General features: G+C 47.2%; 1 protein-coding gene across 2 annotated transcripts in view; it reads right to left on the bottom strand.

The window, feature by feature from the left end:
* Vari (MAGUK p55 subfamily member vari) overlaps positions 1-20,636 on the bottom strand; it is a 98,429-nt gene that overhangs the window by 54,067 nt on the left and 23,726 nt on the right. Inside the window, exon 1 of one of the 2 annotated variants that reach the window (XM_077687359.1) lies at positions 10,670-11,140. The exons of the other annotated variant lie outside the window; for it this stretch is intronic. Within the exon in view, the coding sequence (XP_077543485.1) occupies positions 10,670-10,760 (91 nt within the window). The 5' untranslated portion in view covers positions 10,761-11,140. Of the gene's footprint in view, positions 1-10,669; positions 11,141-20,636 lie in introns of those variants that run through there. 2 annotated transcript variants of the gene reach the window in all.

Genomic DNA, 20,636 nt, shown 5'->3' with positions numbered 1-20,636 from the left:
TATTTGATCTTCTCATCTGTATCACACATAGTCGAGCTGGTGTTGTAGAAAAAATATTTTCCAATAAAGAACATCGTACGAGTGTATACATCCGCGGAGCAGCTAGCGCATACCAGTCGACCGGTGCTAGAGCAGCTGCAAGAGCATTTGTCCGGTGAACTCTGACGAAAAACCGACCACACGAAGCCTTTGCTTCTTCGTTTTCTAGTAAAGGAATCGATTAATATCGCTGATGTTTTAAGGCACTGGCATTTCTGGACAGTTGCGCACCATTTTAGGCTCAACAAGCGAAGAAAGTAGTAAAGCCCATTTTTCTACCCATGCATGCATATATAGTGTGCTGCATGTTCCCACTTCCTGTAAGAGCCTGGCAAACAGTATTGATAAAAAAAAAAACGTAAACAATCGACATCAGGTCAGAGTAGAGCCGGTATGCAGGAACCCGTTTGATGCCTCGTCCACTGGCACAATCTATAGACGGAACCCTGCAGGATCCCTCAACAGTTTCTGGTGGAAGGGCATCTGACATTGAATGAAGTGATAATTGCTGCTTTTTGCCGCACACAACAGCCCGTCACGGCCCGCTTTGTGCTCTAGGGTTCAGTAATGCTTGCAAGGAAGTTCGGAGGGGACAGGTGTAGGAAGTCACATCAGCGGAACGAATGTGACCAGGGACGGAATTCTGAGGTTGGCCGTTTCGAAAATGCAGATTTCACGCCCGTTTATATCGTGACACAGTTGCACTTACGAAGCCGTGGACCAGTAAGGTAAACAGAAACCGACGCCCCGCCTTTCTTCTGCCGAGTCTTATTCGGGTCGTCTGCGTTCAGCCAACCAGGGCCCGCTTAAAATGGGCACTTTGAAACGGACATGATTAATGAAGGAGACTCAGAATGTCGCCCGTGTTGGTTATAGGTGTTACCGCGGAGACTTTCCTCGGCTGTCAATCCATTATGGTGCCGCACCCTGCGAACTTTAGATTGTGCGCACATTGGATCGCAATCGCTCTGCTGCTGTGTCTAATTTTAAGGACAACAAATAAACAGGCGAACAATACAAAACGGCCGTGACAGCGTCCGTCGAAGTATATCTCGTTCACGGAGTGAGAGAGATAAACTGAGAAAAAAAAACAAAAAACTCCGTGTTCCCAGCACGATTGGAAACGCAATCGAGACTGAAATTTGTATGACGAAATATCTCCTTTCTTGTTTCTCCGCTTATTACACCTTCACACAAGTACGACTGTATTTAATAAGGCCATGAAGACAAAATACAAGTTGGGTTCATTAAAAAGACTGTTCGGTCCCGATAACAATGACACCAATTTGATCGCGAACTTCGAACTAACGGAGATATTAAAGGGACTCTGCAACACTCCCGCTAAACACTCTCACTCTTTCCTTCGCGTCTGGAAGCAGTGCGAAAGCTATAGTTATCGCCAACACTGAGCCGCACTGCGCGATTCGCTCGTCACCGCAGATCCACCTTCCGTTTCTGCTTCGCTTTTGTGGCTTTCTTTTTAAAGTGGCCACCGAATGCGTTCATTGCTGCAACTGAAGAAAAGCCGGCCAATAGCCGCTACGCCGCTGTAATGACGTACTTCCAGCGGGAGAAGAACGCCAAGACCGGGAAAGAGAGAAAAATGTCTGGAGCAAGCTTCTAGATTATCTGATGGGCATAAAGCAGTAATTTTTGGCTGAGGTACTTTGCGACCCCCTAATGTAAGTACTGGATATGCTGGCTGACTAGTTTCTGCAAGAATTGAAGATTAAAAAAAAATTCGCCGCGCATCTGCTGACTTCGTTGCAAATCGCGTTTCAAGACGGCATGCAGTCGTCTGGCGGCCCTGCCCCGTAAATCAATTCAAGTTTACCGCGTTCAACTGCTCCACTATGAGGCTCTTCTCCACGGTGCCTGGATGCACACGCTCTCCGCGCTCCCCAGCGGGGCCGAGCGCGTGTATCCTGCAGGCACTCTAACCCTACTCTACGCGTGGTCCCATGCTCTATGTCTATGGTCCCATAGAGTTAATACTACTGACATCTACTAGAATCTTTGATTTCTGTTAAACTACTTGGAATGCTGCCAGTAGAGTGGCGCTGGTGACAGCAGGCGACGGCGTGATACAGCGGATGTTGTATTTCATTTGCCGTTGCAAAAATCGAGCATGCACGTATTTTTCAATAAACGGACACAGCAAATGTCACTTATGAGCTGATTCTATGCCGCGGGTCCGCGTAATTTTTTTTGTTTTTGACCAACAATGTTCACAAGTATGAACACTGCAACCAGATCTAGACGCTTAGGAATGGTTGCACACATATAAAGGTCAACATCAGTTTCACTTTGGCCAGCCGGCTGAATCAGGGGACGGACAGACAGACAGACAGACAGACAGACAGACAGACAGACAGACAGACAGACAGACAGACAGACAGACTTTCTGCGTTGAGGTAGCCCAAGAAAGATTAAAAGTTGGGAAAAGTGTTGCAGGGTCCCTTTAAAGAAAACATCTGAAGCAGTGGCACCACTAGCGACTCCCAAGCCACTTTCCAACAACTTTTCTATGACGTCACGGAATTTTGTTTGTTCGATTGGTGGCTGACGACCTAAGCCATCGCCAAGAAACTTGACTGGGTGATTGTAGGGGGGCCTCCTGATCCGTTTAATCGCCTTACTCGAATGCTAACGGCCAGTGACACACTGATAATTATGTTTTCAGTGCTGGCCCGTAGTACGTCACTCCTGCACATATCACGTCACTATGGCGTGAAATTTGAAATTTTTGCAGTACTTCTAGCGTTTCCTGGGGGTTTAAAAAATGCCTTTCGTAACTGGAATAAAGCAAGGCACTGGAGGGCGGTTCTTTCAAATTAAACAAAGTTTTATTTCGTGTTCCTTGACAGTTTAAAAGACTCAGTAACGTCAAATAACGCAGTCAGTAGAGCATTCGGGATCCTATTCGTTGTTTTTACGCAATCATTACGACAATTTGTAAACATGCTGGCCGAAATCCGTCTTGCTACCTTTAAGGGGCCATGGCGACAAAATAAAATTTTGTTCAGTTTGAAAGAACTAACCTTTGGTAACTCACTCCGCTCCATTCCAGCCGCGAAATACGCTTTTTTAATTGAAAAAGAAACGCAAATAATATGGAAAAACTTTCAAATCTCGCGCCGCAGTAACCTAATATGAGCGGGAGTGACCTGTATGGGCCAGTAATAAAAAACATTTTTATCGGTGATTTAACCGCACGTTCCCATTCAATTGATGCGATCAAACATAACTAGAGGCCCGACTACGATTGCCCAGTGACGATTTTTGGCGGTGGCAATTAGACCGGCGGCCACCCACTGCATGGGCAACAAGTTTTCGTTAGTATTTCGATAATTTTTGAAGTTTGCGATAAAATTGGTATTGTCGTTATCGGAACAAAGCAGTCTGTTTAATAAACCATACTTGTATTTTGTCCAAGGACCCTTTGGCGGGTGGCATCAGATCGTCGCACGGGTTTAGACAGTTTCACGCGTCTGCCTGAAAAAGCCTGCATCGAGCAGAAGCATCTCCTCCCTATGAAAGTGATAGACAGGCAACAGTCCCGCGAGTCGGCTAAGAACGTTCAGTTGTACAAGCCTATCGCGGAAGGGAGGGGGGGGGGGGGGGTGAAAAAAAATGACTCCAGCGAATACAGTTCTTGCAGCAAATACATTTTCTTTAATTCACTTACTCGTTGTACTTAGATCTAAGCTGATATAGCAAAAAATGGGCAACGTCAAGGTAAGTAATATCAAAATAAAGCGATAGATGATAGCCAAATAAACGTTTATAATCTCCTCACCTGCACCCAAAGAACCGCTTGTATAAGTGATCTCTATACGAAGTTCTGCGATATAAGCCATACTCTTAGTCCTGTGAGGACATGCCTTGCTTCAGTGTCGTGTAGCGGCAACGTTTTGGACTGTATTGAGTAGGCTGTTCGCTCTCACACTTCGAATGAGCAGACGTTCAAATGATGTGTGTTGGGGAACTTTCTGGTGTGGGCTGGTGCTTTTGTGTTGTGGCGAAATCGTGGTGCCGCGTGTCTTCGAGCCCGACCGCAACGGGCGATGTTCCCGCGCTGCTGTTGCATGTACGGCAGATTCTTACGAGCCACTTGGAGCACGAGTTGGCAGCTCTAGGCGAAGAAGCCTTACTGTCACGCTGGTCCACGCGCTTCATGCATGTAAAGAACTTTCTGAGCAACTCTAGTGCCGTATTGAGTTTAAGCTGATTTATGAACTCTTTGAATACCTGAACTTTCTGTGAATTGATTTTGTAGTAGCTTGTTTCCACATCGAAGACATTTGTTGCGCAGTGTGTTGAATCAGTGCCCGGATTATTTAGAAACTGATTAGGTTTTTCTGTTAGTCGCTGCGCCCTGATATGTGGTTCGTAATAAATTCTTTTTTCCCACAATAAACTCTGTTATGTTGAATAGCTGATAATATTTGTAAGTCTTCCCGATGCCCCGCCTGGACGACGTGAAGCATCGTCAGCTGAGGCAACTTTGAGAGTTTTAGCACTTACATGCATATAACACAGGGTGTTTCACCCAACTTTAGCCAGAGTTTAAAAATATGTCGATGCACTTAAAGGCGACGCAACCAAATGCATGTTGCTCACTTTTGTCTGTAGTTGCTGACGCGTTTTGTATTTTGCCTAATTAGATAATTTTCCAATTTTAATTACCCAACTTACGAACCAAACCAAGCTAGGCAAAAAGTCCGAATTTGAAAGTTGCAGAGCAGTATTCAAAACGTCAGAATAAACAGTTTCTCTCTTTCTATCCACTAAATATTAGTGTTTTCAGCTTATTGAAGATGCCCGCGAAATACAAAAAAAAAAAAAAAATACTACGTGACGTGCTGGCTTCCGCGTCTTGACTGCAGTGCTACCAAACGTTCCGTGCACCAGCACCAAATGTCATAGGCGCCCTGCCGCTGCAGAGGCGACAGGGCAGCAACGTAGGCATTGGCTGTGCCATTCGCGCCAGCAATGTGAGTCTCGCGAATGATCGCCAATAGCGATAAGCAGACGCAGCGGTTATCGCTTGTCCTGCCGCCCTGTCAGTTTTAAGCGGCAGCGCGCCTATTGCAGTTTGTGCGCGTAACATTTGGGAGCACTGCAATCAAGACGCCCGAGCCCGCAAGTCACGTGGTAATTTTTTGTAGTTCGCAGGCATCTTCAATACGCTGAAAAACAATAATACCTAATGGATAGAAAGACAGAATGTGTTTATTCCGAGGTTTTCAATACCGCTCTGCAACTTTCTAACTGCCATTTGTGGCCTATAACTTCGTTGGTTCGAAAGTTGGCTAATTAAAATTGACAATTATCTAATTAGGCAACTTACAAAAAATAGCGTGATAAACTGCATAGAAAAAAGTATATATATATATATATATATATATATATATATATATATATATATATATATATATATAGTTGCAAGAAACACCGGTCAAACTTATGAAAAAAAAGGGGGGACACATGTCGAAAAAGGAATGGTTTTTAACGTTTCGGCCGAAACGTTAAAAATGTGTCCCCCCTTTTTTTCATTATATATATATATATATATATATATATATATATATTGTAGAACAGAGACGTACGGGACGAGGGATTCCATAAGGATACATATCAAAGTTGCAGTCCTTGTTGCCAGTGCTGTTTGGCGTTTCAACAGTGTTTTATAGTGCCAAATGAGGTATGATTGCATTTTTTTTTGCAGGAATAAATAATTGAAAATTGAAGTCGAGAAAAAATGCGCCGTTTTTTCCGGAGGCTGGAATCGAACCCGCAACCTCCACAGAGCACCGCACGCGTTATGCGGAGGTTGTGGGTTCGATTCCCGCTTCCGGAAAAAACGGCGCATTTTTTCTCGACTTCAATTTTCAATTATTTATTCCTGCAAAAAAAAAATGCAATCATACCTCATTTGGCACTATAAAACACTGTTGAAACGCCAAACAGCACTGGCAACAAGGACTGCAACTTTGATATATATATATATATATATATATATATATATATATATATATATATATATATATATATATATAGAGAGAGAGAGAGAGAGAGAGAGAGAGAGAGAGAGAGAGAGAGAGAGAGGACGTGCAAGCGTTCCCGAGAAAAGCAGCGCACAGCTAGAAAATGAGTGCAGCCGTTGCCAAGCTGCCCCAGAGAAGGGGCCACATATGAGTGAAACCGCCGCAGGAAGGCGTGACGCTTAATTCACAGAATCACACCGCAGGGTAAACACACCAGGGAAGCTGCCGCCAAGGCCAGTCGCTGCCCATCCCATTAACGATGAGTTAACGCACAACCCCGCGACGTGTACTCATTCCGACAGCGCGTTGAAGAAGTTATAAAAGCGTGCGGAACAGTTTGGCCTCGCTGGGCAGCAATTAGTGCGCGAGTGTAAACTTCGCATTACACAATTTTCAGTTTCGCACGCGTGAGTCGAAGAGGGACACTAACAAAACTTATTGTGGACAAAGTTGGCTCAACTTACTCGGAAAGGATAAATGCGCAAGGAAACGCAGACGCAATGGAAACAAGCACGACAGACCAAGAGCCACATCCAGATGAAGTTCAGTTGGAAGTGTCGCCGTGTCTGTCTCGCTCGTTACTTCTTTCGACAGTGTTTTTCGCGCTTTTATCTTTTCCAGGCTATCTGTGGGTGAACTAATAAGTAATATTAAAAATGAAGTTTGTACAGAGTTGCGCATACACGTTAAGTGCGGCGATTGGACGGCAACCTATCAACAACAGCATACCGCGCGAGCCCGCTCGCTTAAAACCGTGCCCGCTTTTTATTTTGTGTGCTAAAAAACGGCGTGACCGCGCGAAATCACTTCGACATCGCGAAATTTTCTGCCGTAAGCGGCGAAGCTCGGGCCATTTCGCACGCCCATGGGCCTCCGGAACACTCCCGGTATCGCCAGACGCACTCGACCGGAAACTGAGCGGCCAAATGGGCGTACGCAGTGGCCACAAGAAGAAGCCGGTGTCACAAAGCGTGCTGCCTGCAGGGGGGGCATTTCCTCAGAAGTTACAAAAATTATGTGTCAATCCAATTCCACAATCTTGTACGGGACGCATCAATCGTCAAGACCGATCTGGAGCATGACTCCCTCCGTTTACGCAGTGGCTGCTTCGTTGAATTCGGCTGTTTTGCTTTATCTACGATTTCGTGCAAGCAACCTCGAGTTTTTTTCAATTTAGTGAAATGAATAGATAACACTATCGGCTAATTTTGCCAATCACCCTGGTAACCATACGAAGCAGCCGCAAGTAGGTGCACGAAATGACCCTACCCCTCATATACAACATGCCGGAACGGGCACGTTGGAAGGCGCCGCTGCAGCGATCGACAACCATCACTACTGGCCGTGGACCATGCATCTGTAGCGCATGACTCGATCATTCGACGCGGATATTTGGTGGCTAGAACTCTCTCCTTCGGAGAAGCGAGTATTCGTGCACACCTGAGGTCGTTCTGAGCATCGGCAGCAGCTGGATGCGGTTCTATCTGCGTACCAGATTATCACCGTCCGTTACATGAAATTAACTGAAACGGAATTCCTACTTTTGTTTTCGGGTTACAAATAATATAGCGGGAGCGACGACCGATCGGCATGTCAGCGCCTTACCACGGTGTTCAGCAGCGAAACAGGCGAGAGTACGCGCACGCGCATAGGGCTATCGGCTGTATGAGTGTCGTCTGCTACGCTGTTTCCCTGAGAGTGGCACATACACCCCCTGCCACTGCATCTGAGTAACTTCGTTCACGAGAAACCGTGGTTATTTGAAGTGCATGCGCATGTCAAATGCGCGCTTGATTTTTCTTTCGGGTTATACTTGCCCCGCGCAGCGTGAGGAATGTCACTGAAAATATAACTAAAAGTAGAACAGGGTCGGTTTTATGGCCGGAATGGCCTTAGGCCGCTGCGCGATATAATGCGATAAATAACACATCTGATAAAAATAAAAACTTGTGTCCCACGGTGCTTCGTTTGGCGGTAGCGAAATGATCTTGCAAGATAAGAAAAAACAGGGGGTGTGCTGCCTTGAGGGAAACAGCGGAGCAGACGACGCTCCCATAACATAGTTCTATGCGCGTGCGCGTACTCTCGCCTGTTTTACCGGTGAACACACCGTGATAAGGCGCTGACATCCCGATCGGTCGTCGCTCCCGCTATATTAAAATTTTAGGAGGCTGTACCTAGGCACAACGTACACAGCAGCGTAAGGAGCCATACATTTGTGTATACTACTATATAAGTGGCGAGATTGTAAATGCGTTAGACCAGCTCAAACTCATCCAGCGACTTGATGACGGTGGAAATCGGCCAGGCCGACGAAATAGCGAAGCGAGGTACAGTGACACATGCATAAGCATGACTTGATAGCTTTGTCCACTAAGGAACTCGGCGTGACGTAGCAATCTTGTCGAAGCTTAACACGTCAGCGACGTGAAAGCGGGGGATATTTTAGCTCATGTAATTTTTATAGGCGATAGTCGTTCTTGGGCGACTCAAACGTGAAACTTTTGGTCTGTCTCTCCCTCGATTCAGACGCCCGGCCAAAGTTGAAAGAATTCCTGAGGGAGACTTTTATATAGGCAAAACATTTTCAGTCTAATAAATCTAGAAATATACTCCATAGTTTCCAACATTGTCCAGCAGACAGATTAGACTTCTTTGAGGAAGAATGAATACATCACAAGTGTTTACAGTGTTGTTTTAATTAAAAGTAGATATGTGGTCGATTTTTGCGAGAATAAATCACAAAACGCGTTGAAACAGATTTTTAACCACAAAATACAAGGCTGGCTCCCGAGCCTGGAGATCGTGACTCGAGCGCCAAGTCCCAACAGATGGCGCGCCAGCAGTGCGAACGCGGCAAAATTGAACTCAGCAAACCTTTAATGGGTGGACCGAGACGAGGGGAACAGCGTGAGGTGGTGGGCGGATGAGACAGGAGAGACAGTTATGAGGACGGTGCAACAGAATATTTCGCGTCGCTGCAAACGCCGTCGAAAAGCTTACAAGACTTTCGACGGCACTTGCAGCGACGCGAGCAGATGCGCGGCCAATTTTTGTTTACTATTTCGTTCGTTGACTGACGCGCTGTCTGTCACTCAGTTGAAAGTCAGCGCGCGTCCTGCGCACCTTTCATTTCGTCCTCGTCATTACCGAATACCAACTCACCCAACCCTGCAATCCGTTGGAGGCAGAGCTAAGACAGCGCAAAAGAACACACTCCCCTGCAGTGCAGTTATAGGGTATGCCTAATGTTTTCACACTGGAACGGCCTGGTCCGGAATGAGGGTTTACCCGCGAACTCGCTCTCTTTTTTTATGCGCTATTTTCCAACGCCAGAAGCTTAGCTCGCAAGCAGCAGCGCCGTTTCCTATATCCTGGTGGTTCGGGGGGGGTCATTTCTGTTGTGAAAGATGCCACGCATATCACGGGCTAGGTTCGTAGCCTTCATATTACGTTAGTGTCGGCGCTCTATCTCAGACGCCAACAGCCGGGATTATCACGAGTCACGCACGGACGCCCACGCAAAGAAGGCATCTAAGGTAACGTCATGATAACAAGGCCGAGAAGAACGAACAGCTTAAGTGGCGCAGGCGAAAATACGTCAGTCGCTGCTATTGTAGCCGACCAGTCAGATTGCAGGTAATACAAATGGCAGGGAGCAACCGATTGCATTCATCGCGGCCGTCTTTCTTTACACCGTGTCTCAGTGTCGACCCCATAGATGGTTGGCACGGCATGCTGAAGGCAGTGGGTGATAACTGCTCGAGAAATCGCCGCTCCTTTATCGATGCCCTAGCGTGCGCTGCAGACAACTTTGGTAGGAAAGGTGCTGCGCTCACAGCGGCCTCTGTGCGGTGCAACGTGCCCATATAAAAAAAGGAGCATTCTGCTTTGCAGAAACACGCATGACTGGCAGATAATCTGCTAACGTACGACGATTTTGCAGGGTGGTAGTTACCGCGTCACGCGTTAAGAACTTTTGCGCGCAGGCACGGAACTTTTTTTGTTTTCGGGAAAAGCTTGACGTTCGCAAATCCCAGCCTCTTGTCAAGCAGGTCCAATCGTGCTCTAGATGCATCGTTAAGCTCGGGAATAAATTGCTAGTGCATTGAGAGCGTTTCCTAGACAAGAGCTAACACATCTTACCTCCCTTGGAGAGCGTGCGGAGGTTTTGAATGAAAACTTTTGGCTGGAGCTCACAAAAATTAGAATCTGGATAAAATTTTCCAGCTATCTTTCTGCCCTTTACGTCAGCTAGGCGCAGAATCTCGCCCTTTTTTTTTTTTTTGTGTGTGGAAGAATGTGTTCAACTACTTACAGGGGTTTTAATAAACTATCACACTCCATCAGCAACGAACTGACAGCCATGGGACCTGAGCAACTACGGGCCTCATCTGAACACGCGTATCAGCGACAGCCGACGAGGAGACAGCACTCCCTGGAATGCCACTTCTCCGCCACGGCTCCCACGTGTGCGGCGACCACACGCGGACGTCGAGAAGGGCAGCGGCATGCGACAAGGATTTTGGCTGAAGACGCTTCGGCTCGCCCCTTGGCCGTAACGACTGACAAACACTCACTGCCTTGCTTCTGCTGGTTCAGCTGCTCGGTGCTGCGGAGCAGTCGGCGGCCGTCGTCGTCCCCCACGTGTCGTCCGCCGCACAAGACCATCTTTCGCCACCCCGCCCCCGCGGGCTGGCCAGCGGCGGAACTTGGCTCGTCCGGCTGTGCGCCAGGCGCGAACAGAAACTAACCCACTACACACACAGCTCGCGCGCGAGGAAGAACTTCCAGTGAGGCGGCTGCGCGGCACGAGTGGCAACGGTCAGGAGAGCACACGCTCGTGGAGCTGCCGGGCAACTTTCAAACTGGGGCCGGTGTTTGAGGCGATGTTGTCGGCTGCCGCTGCCCGTGGATACCGGACGACGCCGCGAGATTGGGTCGGCGGAGCACGCGTCCGCGGGGCGGCGCGCCCGGCGCGAGGTCACCCCGGTCACGACGCATGCGCTGCCGCGAGAGCGCCGATTTCGGATTCCCCAGCGGCCGGCCGAGGGGTGCTTCACATGCATCACACCTTGTGGTCTCTTTTTATTGCTTTCGCGGAGCACTTCGGGGAGAGTGAACTTGGGAGCTTCTGCTGGGCACGGTATGCCGCCGCTGAGGGGTGGTCTGATCGGCACGCCAACCTGTGCTGTGCCCGCGTTCCAACTTCGCCCTGCGGCAACGACTCGTCTTGTGATAGCACGCCTGTGGGATGCGGAGGGGAAAGTGGCTCAAGCTGGGCGCAGCTTTCACGCGCACCTGTTTCGAGCCAGGCTGTTTAGCGCGCCGTGTGTGCCGCAGTCCTCGCGCACTGTGGTTTCTCGGAAACCTGCGGTATATGTGTCAGGCGCGCATCGGTTCCCCGAATTGGCTTTGAAACAGGTATGAACTGAACTCGAGCAAACAATATGCACGCAAAATGTGCGTTCGCATGTGAATAGAAAACAAAAAGGGAGTAAAGTGCAGATGCTGTAAATGGTCTTAACATATTTGGCCGGATTAAAAAAGGGCACTTGTCGTTTTTTTTTTTTATTTCTGGTATTTTCATTTGTAACAAATATTTTTAGTGGATCAAAAGAGAAGACGAGGTTCATTCACGTTTGGCTTGGTCGTACGGCTTTAACTAGGCGTTAGTCGATTGTCTCCGTTCGGAAGACATGGTGACTGGCCTCTGCAGGACTAGAGGATGGGCAATCTGGAGCGAGCGATGGCAAAGCATCCATCACGAGCGCAAACAGCGGCGAGACGAGTCAAGTCCGAATGCAGGTATCTCTAATTCATTCCAAATCCACCGAGCGCATATCGCTGAGCATAAACAAGCCGTCCTCGAACTGCTGGGAGGCCACATCCGCTCTTTCTTCTATCAGGTCGAAATCAAGCTGCGGCAGAGACAGTGCGCCCCGACCGTTGCCGCGCGTGAAACTGGCGTGACAGGCGAATGCGCGGCGCTTCATCCATCAACTGCTCGGAGCCATCTGTGAAGTCGCGGCACCCTTCGATAACCGCAAACGACATCACGAGTTGTCGCCGCTGACGCGGTGGCACACGAGACCGCGGTGTATGCATTGGTGCGGTATTTTGTTATTTGCTTTATTTGTCTTTCTTGGAGCACTTAAACACGAAAATGTTGATGCCTGTGTAGTGTGTGTGCGTATGTATGTATGTATGTATGTATGTATGTATGTATGTATGTATGTATGTATGTAAGCATGTATGCACGTCCCTCAATCAGCCGCCGGCCAAAAGTATAGGAATTTTTGAACGAGACGTTTATAGGGGCAAAAAATTTCCAAACTACTCAATCTGGTGGCATACTTTATACTTGACAACAATATTCAACAAAATGAAAACATTAGGCATATTTCAAGCAAAACATAAACACATAACTGATACTGGCATTGTTATTTTAATTAAAAGTAGTCTTTGGCGCAATTTTTACGATAGAAAGCATAAGAAATGTGTTACAAAGAATATTTTAACCATAAAAAAATGATAAAATAAAGAAATGGGCACGTGCTGGAGACCTCGAGTGCCAATAAAAACAGTAGCAAAAGACCCCAACAGATGGCGCGCAAGCAGTGCGAACACGGGGCAATTGAATTGGGTTCACCAAACTCCATTGTGTTTATTATGGCAGGATCGAGACATGTGGGGAAGAGCGTGCGGGGCGAGACTGGGGAGCAGAGTGTCCTTCAACGACATTTGCAGCGAAGCGCGCAGGTACATGGCATATTCGTTTTTAAAGTCATACCTGCTTTATGTTTCTAGTACTACCCCTACTATCAAAAAGATAAGCATAGACTCGATATGGTACAGAGACGGGCGGTTCGTTTTATATTTAACAAATATAAGAGAACAGATTCCCTGTCATCCCTTATGCTGGTAAATAAGATTCCTTCCCTGGAGCAGCGTAGGAAAATAGCCCCGACTTAAATTTTTGTTTTTACTTTATCGCAACAAACTGAACGTAAATGCGCGTGCATATATTCAGCCTTTCTTGAGTCGCACATCCAGAAATCGGCATGCGCATAACATCCTTCCTTATCAAACTCGCACGAACCTTTTTAAATATTCATTGTTTCCTAGAAATATTGTTGATTGGAATTCGTTGTCTGAAAAAATTGTTTCATGGGAATCTGTAAGTGTTTTTGAGAGTGCACTGCTGAATGATCTGGAAACGCAGTCAACCAGTTAACGACCTTGTCAAATTTCCTTTGTATTTTGTCTCTTTTGAAAGGCTGATGTTTTATTGATGCCCTGTTATCTGTTGTTAGCAGTAAAGTATTTTGCACACCTGGCATTGTTGTGTCTCTATGGTGTCTTCTTGATGTGATGTGTATTGAACCCTTCCGTAAGGTGTGTTATTTTGTTCCTTGGCTGGGTTAAACCGTTTTTCAATGTTTCCAGTTATGCCGATACGTCTATTCCTTCTCTATTTGTTACTTAGGGTGCTTGTGCGCCATGTGGCTTCTGCCGTGCCACATAAATTGTATATCTGCATCACCATGTTCCCACCTGCATGGTCCTCCGTGACCGCAGTATACTGTAAATAAATAAATAAATAACTCAGCAAGCCTTGCACTCCTGAGGCGTTCAACCACGATGCTTCAATGAACAACTTAGAGTAACAAACAAAAACATATTTGTTTCTTTACGTGCCCAACACTTCGAAAACCTTCCGGGCACCTACTTCACCACAGTGCACCTGAATGAACAATCGCAGCATTCAAGGGAGCAGACTTGACGAATAAGGAGTCCCGACATGGGAATTAAAAAAAAAAAAAAGCTCTGCGCTGTGACACAGCGCAGTGTAAAGGGACATGCATGCTTGCACTGCGTAATGCCACGACCACGTTTTCCAAATCAGGTAGCGCCCCGTCTTTCTCTAGTGCCCCCTTAGTTTTCGATGAGCAGTGATTTGAATGAATTGCGGTGAAGGAGACCCCTGAGTATCTATTAGAGGGCTTGGCGTTAATTTTCACCGGGTGGGGGTCTTAAATTTACGCCGAAACAACAAACACGCTGTCATTTTGCAGCAACCTGCTAAGGTGCATGACACCCTCCTTGAGCAAAATTGCGCGATAACGTCAAATGGTCATCATTGCCGCGTTCGTCCACACAGGAGATTGACCAAAACCTTAAATGGAAACCATCATAATTGTCGCTGGTGTCTTCGCCGATTCGTGGACAGCTAGTCGTGCATCTCCCTCACGTAAAGGACTGGTCAGCTCTCCTTTTCTTCTAACAGCTGCCGGGAATTGAATCCTGGTCTTCCTTTTCAACAGCACAATGACGACGGGCCGTTAAAAGTTGTTGGCAGAGCAAGTGGACAAAATTCTTTTTTTTCAGCCTGACAGCTATCATCATCATCATCCTAATCGTCGTCATCATCATCACCCTATCTACGTACACTTCAGGGCAAAGGTTTCTCCCATGAATCTCCATTTATCCCGGTCCTGTGCTAACTGCGACCAATTTATCCCCGCTAACTTCTTGATCTCATCTGCCCATCTAACTTTCTGCCGCCCCCTGCCACGCTTGCCTTCTCTAGGGATCCACTCCGTTACCCTTAGTGACCATCTGTTAACTTGCCTTCGCATTACATTACATGAAAGCTATAGGGGTCACCAATTTTTTGCTGCTTAGCTGAACATCGCCGACATTGTAACAGCGTGCATGGCGGATATGGTAGGCAGCAACGGAGGCACCCACTCAGCCATCGTGAGCCCGCCTTTCCCTTTTTGTATTGTGTGTCGTATAAACTGTTAGCGATGCCCATGCCGGGTATATTTAACACTTGTTACGCAGATAAAGTATTTGCTAATACCGCACGCTAATTGTACAGAAAGGTTTACCTTACACCGTAGAGGTGTACAAATTTCAATAGGGGAGCGACGGAACGGAAGCATTTTTATCACAAAATAAAAACGGGAAAACGAAGGTCCGTCTCAGTATGAACCGATATTCAGCTAAAGCGGAAAAGTTGAAGAAGAGCTAGAGATGATATGATAGATAGATAAATATGACTGAAAGTTGAGGTGCGTAATTGGTACGTATACACTCATGGACAAATGAAACGCGGACACGAAGGTATGAACCAGAACACACAAATAGTACAAATTTCTTTCCATGCAAGAGATAATGACGCGTGGCTCAGTTACAAAAACAAAGTTAGGAATTGTGGCTTTCCAAATATACCAATGAGGTCCGAAAGCCGCGTATACTCCGTGATAACTCCGTGGTGATTCGGCCGATAAGGCTACAGTAATAACAAAACAAAGTATAAAGAGACCTCAAATATTGCAGGGCGTGGGGTCTTTCTGCAATCTAAGCTGGACACCTTAATAAAACATACTGGTTCACACGGGCTAACAAATTATTGTAATAGACTTTACGTTAAGGCACAAAAGGAAGTTATTTAAAGACGAAAGGAGTATACAATAATGCATAGTTTTGATGTAGCGACAAATCTGCCCGGAAACCTTGATTTAAGCTAGGACCTGTGCATTAAAAAAGCAAATGCAGCGGAACGCACTTTAGTATTGTACGGCAATGTAGTACTACGCCAAATGTTATACATTACATTCCGTTAAAAAAATATTGTCCTTCACATTTATGCTCGGATGGATATCGCCAGGGATATAAGAACATTTTTACTACTCCTGTCACTAGTATAACTCCGCATTCAGTAATTTTATATGATTGTTAAAAAGATGGACACGAAATGACGCCTGCAAAATAAAAAGAAAGTGGCATACTGTCAGAAACAGACGGATGAAACAACATGGAGCAACATAAACAACTAAACTGGGCGACACGAACACTTTTTTTATGCATTCAGACGCGAAGAAAAATAATAGGCACAGAACCAACTAAACTGGGCGACACGAACACTTTTTTTATGCATTCAGACGCGAAGAAAAATAATAGGCACAGAACCAGTGAAATTCGGGTACGTGGCAAACATGCACAACCGCCGGTGAACATCTAGTCAGGAAAAAACGTAAACTGCATGAAAAAAGCGAGAAAAAAAAATGCACAATAGCAAGTGCTATAAACAAAAAAATAGCAGTGGCTTAGCTCGGCTATGCCAGGATATACGTAGCGTGAGCTAAGGTTCAGCTGGTTATTAGGTTTCCTGGTTGTCTAGGATTAGCTGATTATCATGCTTACTGCTGCTAAAACGATTTCCAATCCAATCCAGTCCAGTCCAATCGAATCCAGTCCAGTCCAGTCCAGTGCAGTCCAGTGCAGTCCAGTGCAGTCCAGTCCAGTCCAGTCCAGTCCAGTCCAGTCCAGTCCAGTCCAGTCCAGTCCGGTCCAGTCCAGTCCAGTCACTGCTCATCGCGCATTAGCAGCACGGCTCTCCAGGAGCCACGCGAAACGGCTATCAAGCGGCTCCGGCGCGCCGTCAGACTTGGCTACTGCGCAACGGAGGCGCACAGCTGGGCACGCGCCGGCGCCAGTGCGTCTGCCGTGGCTATGACGTCACTCCTCTGGAATGCGCAGACCGGCGAATGTGCAGACTCAATTCTCTACACACCCGTACTCCAATTGGATTGAATTTCCAATCCAATCCAATCCAATCCAATCCAATCCAATCCAATCCAGTCGAGTGCTCCTCGCGCTTGCGCAGCACGGCCCTTCAAGGTCCACGCGAAACTGCTCAACCTCGTCCAGTGTAGCTTACGCTACAAAATCCTACCGCGGTGGCTCACTGGCTAAGGACCTGCGCTGCTGAGACCAAGGGCGCGGAATCGATCCCGACCGCGGTGGCCGTTTTTCTTACGGAGACGAAAAAATAAGAATTGGCCGCATATCTGCTTGCTTCTCTACCAATGTCATCGAAAGACAAAATGCCTTCTGCATTCCCCCCCCCCCCCCCCCCCCGTCGCAACTTATAACTGCCTCTCCCATCTTCTCCTCCCACCCCTCGCGCTCTTCCCCTCCCCTCCCTCTCCTCCCAGGATGAATGCAATGGGGTTCCCTCGTTCAATTCAATCTTCCCGAGTTCGCACTGCTCGCATGTCATCTGTTTGGACGTTTGGTTTCTGTCGTGCTTGCAACAGCTCGAGGCGGCATCTTTTGTTTTATTGTTAAGGTTCTATTTCCCTTCTTTCCGACACCGTTTTTAACGCGTTGTTTTTATTTTATTTGCTATAATAAAACCAATCCAACGTGTTCTCTTAATTAAAAGAACGCTGATATTCTTGTTTGCTTACATTTGGCCTCAAATATGCCTGCGGTTTCCTTTCCGTTAAAAGATGCGGGCACGTATTAGCCATGGCAGGACCGGCTTTGCCTACATCGCGTGTCGAAGCATTCTTTAACATTTTTTTTTTTTGGGGGGGGGGGGGGCGGGGTCGGCTGAACAAAGTGACGGACGGACGGAGGGACGGACCGAGCGACCGACCAAAATTTTCGCGTTTATAATGACCTAAAGAAAGACTATACGGTCTTTAAAGGAGCCATGAAGAGAAAATACAACTTCGTTTAATTTGAAAGAACTAGAATTCAGTATCTCACTCAGCTCCATTACAGCCACAAAAGATGTTTTTTAACGAAAAAAAAGCAAGAAGTATTTAAAAACTTTCAAATTGCGCGCCACAGTGACGTGTTATGAGCAAGAATGACGTCATACGGGCCAACAATAAAACATAATTTTCAGTGCGTTAACTGCACGTTAGCATTCAAGTGATGCGGTCAAATGGAACTAGAGGCCCCATTACAGACGTCCAGTCATGTGTCGTCGCGACAGGTCAGTTTGGCGGCCGCCAATCGCACAAACAAGGTTCCGTGACGTCACAGAAAAGTTGCGGGAAATCGGCTAGGGGGTCGCGACTGCTTCACACGTTTTCTTTCATATCTCCGTTATTTTTTCGAAGATTGCGATGATATTGGCATCATCGTTATCGGGACTAAGCAGTCTTTCTAATAAACCCAACTTGTATTTTCTCTTCATGGCTCCTTTAAAACACCCGTGTGGCGTCATTTCAGGTGGTTTAAATTGGTCCGCACTCCTTCACTACGGCACGCCTATAGCCCAGGTGTAGCTTTGGAGCACAAAATCACCAGAAGTATGAATTTGAAGTCTAAACAAACAAACAAACAAACAAACAAACAAACAAACAAACAAACAAACAAACAAACAAAAAAGAAATGTGCCTACAGGAAGGGTATAATGGGCGAAGGCGGTAATGAGCGGTGTACAGAAAACGCAATGTTCAATCATTTCAGCCTACAGCTTGCGGGGTGACAGCGTGAGGTTTGTGAAAGTACAGATCGGTAAAATTTCAGGTTGGACATGTTTATTCATCACATATTCTCTCTTTGGTGCAGCCGTGGCTAACACAGCTACTGGTTATTCGGGCGCTTTGTGGCAGAGCTACCGACATTTTTGGCGTGTTCGCCTGACGAACTGTAGAACTCTAGGAAATGCATGGATTTTTGAAGTCGGGTGCCCAAGCGAGAAGTTGAGCCTAGTTTTTTCTTTCTTTTCACAGAGGTTAGTGTGACACTCCCAGTCTACTCCGTCAATCGTTGCCAAAGGCCATCATAATTGTCATCGCCTCCCATGATGCACGGTATCGGTCAAGAAGCTCAAGTAAACGAATCGTCGCAGTCTTTGTCGACGCAGGGATAGTCAGCAGCATCGCAAGACGGCCAGAGTAGTGAAACCGCAAAAACGCTTGAAATTACCTACTGATAGAGCGTGCAAACGCTTTGTGGCAAAGCCAAGCTCATCGCCAGCATTGCGGCAAAGCCAACTTTATAGCGAACGCTAACTTTAAAGCAAAACGAGGGGTGTGCCCTTATGCACATTATGATGTAACGTGCACTTCGCTGTCCGTGCGCCCGCAACCGACATGGGCCCGTCAGTCCCGGAATTTTATAAGTTGCGCAGACGAAGAGGCACATCAAGGCCAACGCAAGAACGTTCACTGCTTGACTCGAAAGGTTTCTGCTTCCCAGCTAAATCGACTTTCAGAAACGATTGTACTTCAACATTTTGCACCCTTTGGTCACGACCACGACGCACATGTCATTTCGACCTATGGAGAAAGGAAGACTATGGGAGGGACCATGACATCACGCGCTCAAACTTCGCCGCTTATCGATCCTTTGAAGCCTCCTGCTCTTTGTCGCTCCTTAGGGCCGCCCAAGTCGGCCCCGGTTGCTTCGATTTAGGTGGGTTTTAGAGATGTCCGCGCTCGCTCGCTGTGGGCGACCGTACGGGCGGACATTGCCTTGGTATGTCCGTTGTATGTTCCGCTCAGTTGCCTGCGCGCTTGTATGTCGTCCTGTGCAGGAAACTCTTGTGCATTCTAGGAGCGTGAAACAAGTGGCTATTGATCTAAAATCACCTTTGTTTGAGTAAAATAATATTTTCTTTTATTTCACAATTTTAAATGCGTGCGAGTGGATGAGAAGAGACGTTGCATAATGAGAGAGTGGGGATGTTTGCAGTGCTTCTTTCGACAACAGGCGGCGTCTGTGACAACTGGTACCTGCGATTTTATGCCCCGTTCCAACGACCCAAAAACACAGCCTAGAGGGGACGTCTTTTATGGCATGCCTTTGCTTTCAGTGCTGATAGACGGATCTCAGCACAGGGTAATGCGAACTCACTGCCATGGCCGCACTCTTCAATCACAAATATAAACGCCACAAGTTCACGAAAACGAAGAAATAAGCAAAAAAGAACGCTGTGGGTTAAAAAGACAATCAGAAGGAATGCTAGGGCTTGTGTGCAAAGAGATGTCGCTCATACAGCGGTTGGGGTCGGGGAAAAAGAAAAGAAATCAACGGCTGTCCCGCCAGTGAGCTAGCTACCTGAGTGGCGTGGGAAAACGTTTGCGGACGGATCCTACCGGGCATTGTCTGTCAGGCGCTGTCCAGAATCCAACCAGAGCGCGTTTCCCAACGGGGACCCACGAGCGCCGGAAACCGAGGCGTAATGAACGGCGTGTGTGTGGAGACAAAAGGTCCGCCCGCGGTTCCGGGCGGCTGCCCGTCGGCCCCGCAAGCGGGCCGCGCCCTCCCGGACTGGACTTCACACTAACGCGTGCTGTCTGCGGTTAAGCTGGGCGTTCCGCTCACCCGAGAGTCGGCAGTGTTAGAGAGGGCACGTACGCGACAGCTGGCATGTGCAACGGAGACAGCCGGGTTGATTTATTGTCGGTGTAGGCACAGTCACTGGCAGGGCGCCTACGCGAGTTAAATAACCGCTAAGCACTTCAAATAAGAACCACGGTCTCTGTGCGTTCTCTGGTGGCTTTCCGTCTAACAGCACCTACAACAGCTCCGCGTGAGAAGTGCCTAGGATATCCACGAAGGATGGGGTTAATCTATGTTTATAATGCGTGCTGGTTTTGTGTGTTCCAAGGAAGCGAAGTAACGTGTCAATGGCGACCACAGAGTTCTGTAATGACTTCACAAGTGTTACACTCGTATCGGGAACTTAATTGTTCTTAGAGGTCAATCACACTGGTACAAAAGAAATCC

Source organism: Haemaphysalis longicornis, unplaced genomic scaffold, assembly GCF_048455015.1.
Source record: "Haemaphysalis longicornis isolate Haplotype H1 unplaced genomic scaffold, Haemaphysalis longicornis Haplotype H1 scaffold_1, whole genome shotgun sequence".
Taxonomy (NCBI): domain Eukaryota; kingdom Metazoa; phylum Arthropoda; class Arachnida; order Ixodida; family Ixodidae; genus Haemaphysalis; species Haemaphysalis longicornis.
The sequence above is the reverse complement of the archived record's forward strand: the minus strand, read 5'-3'. Positions and strand labels throughout refer to the sequence as shown.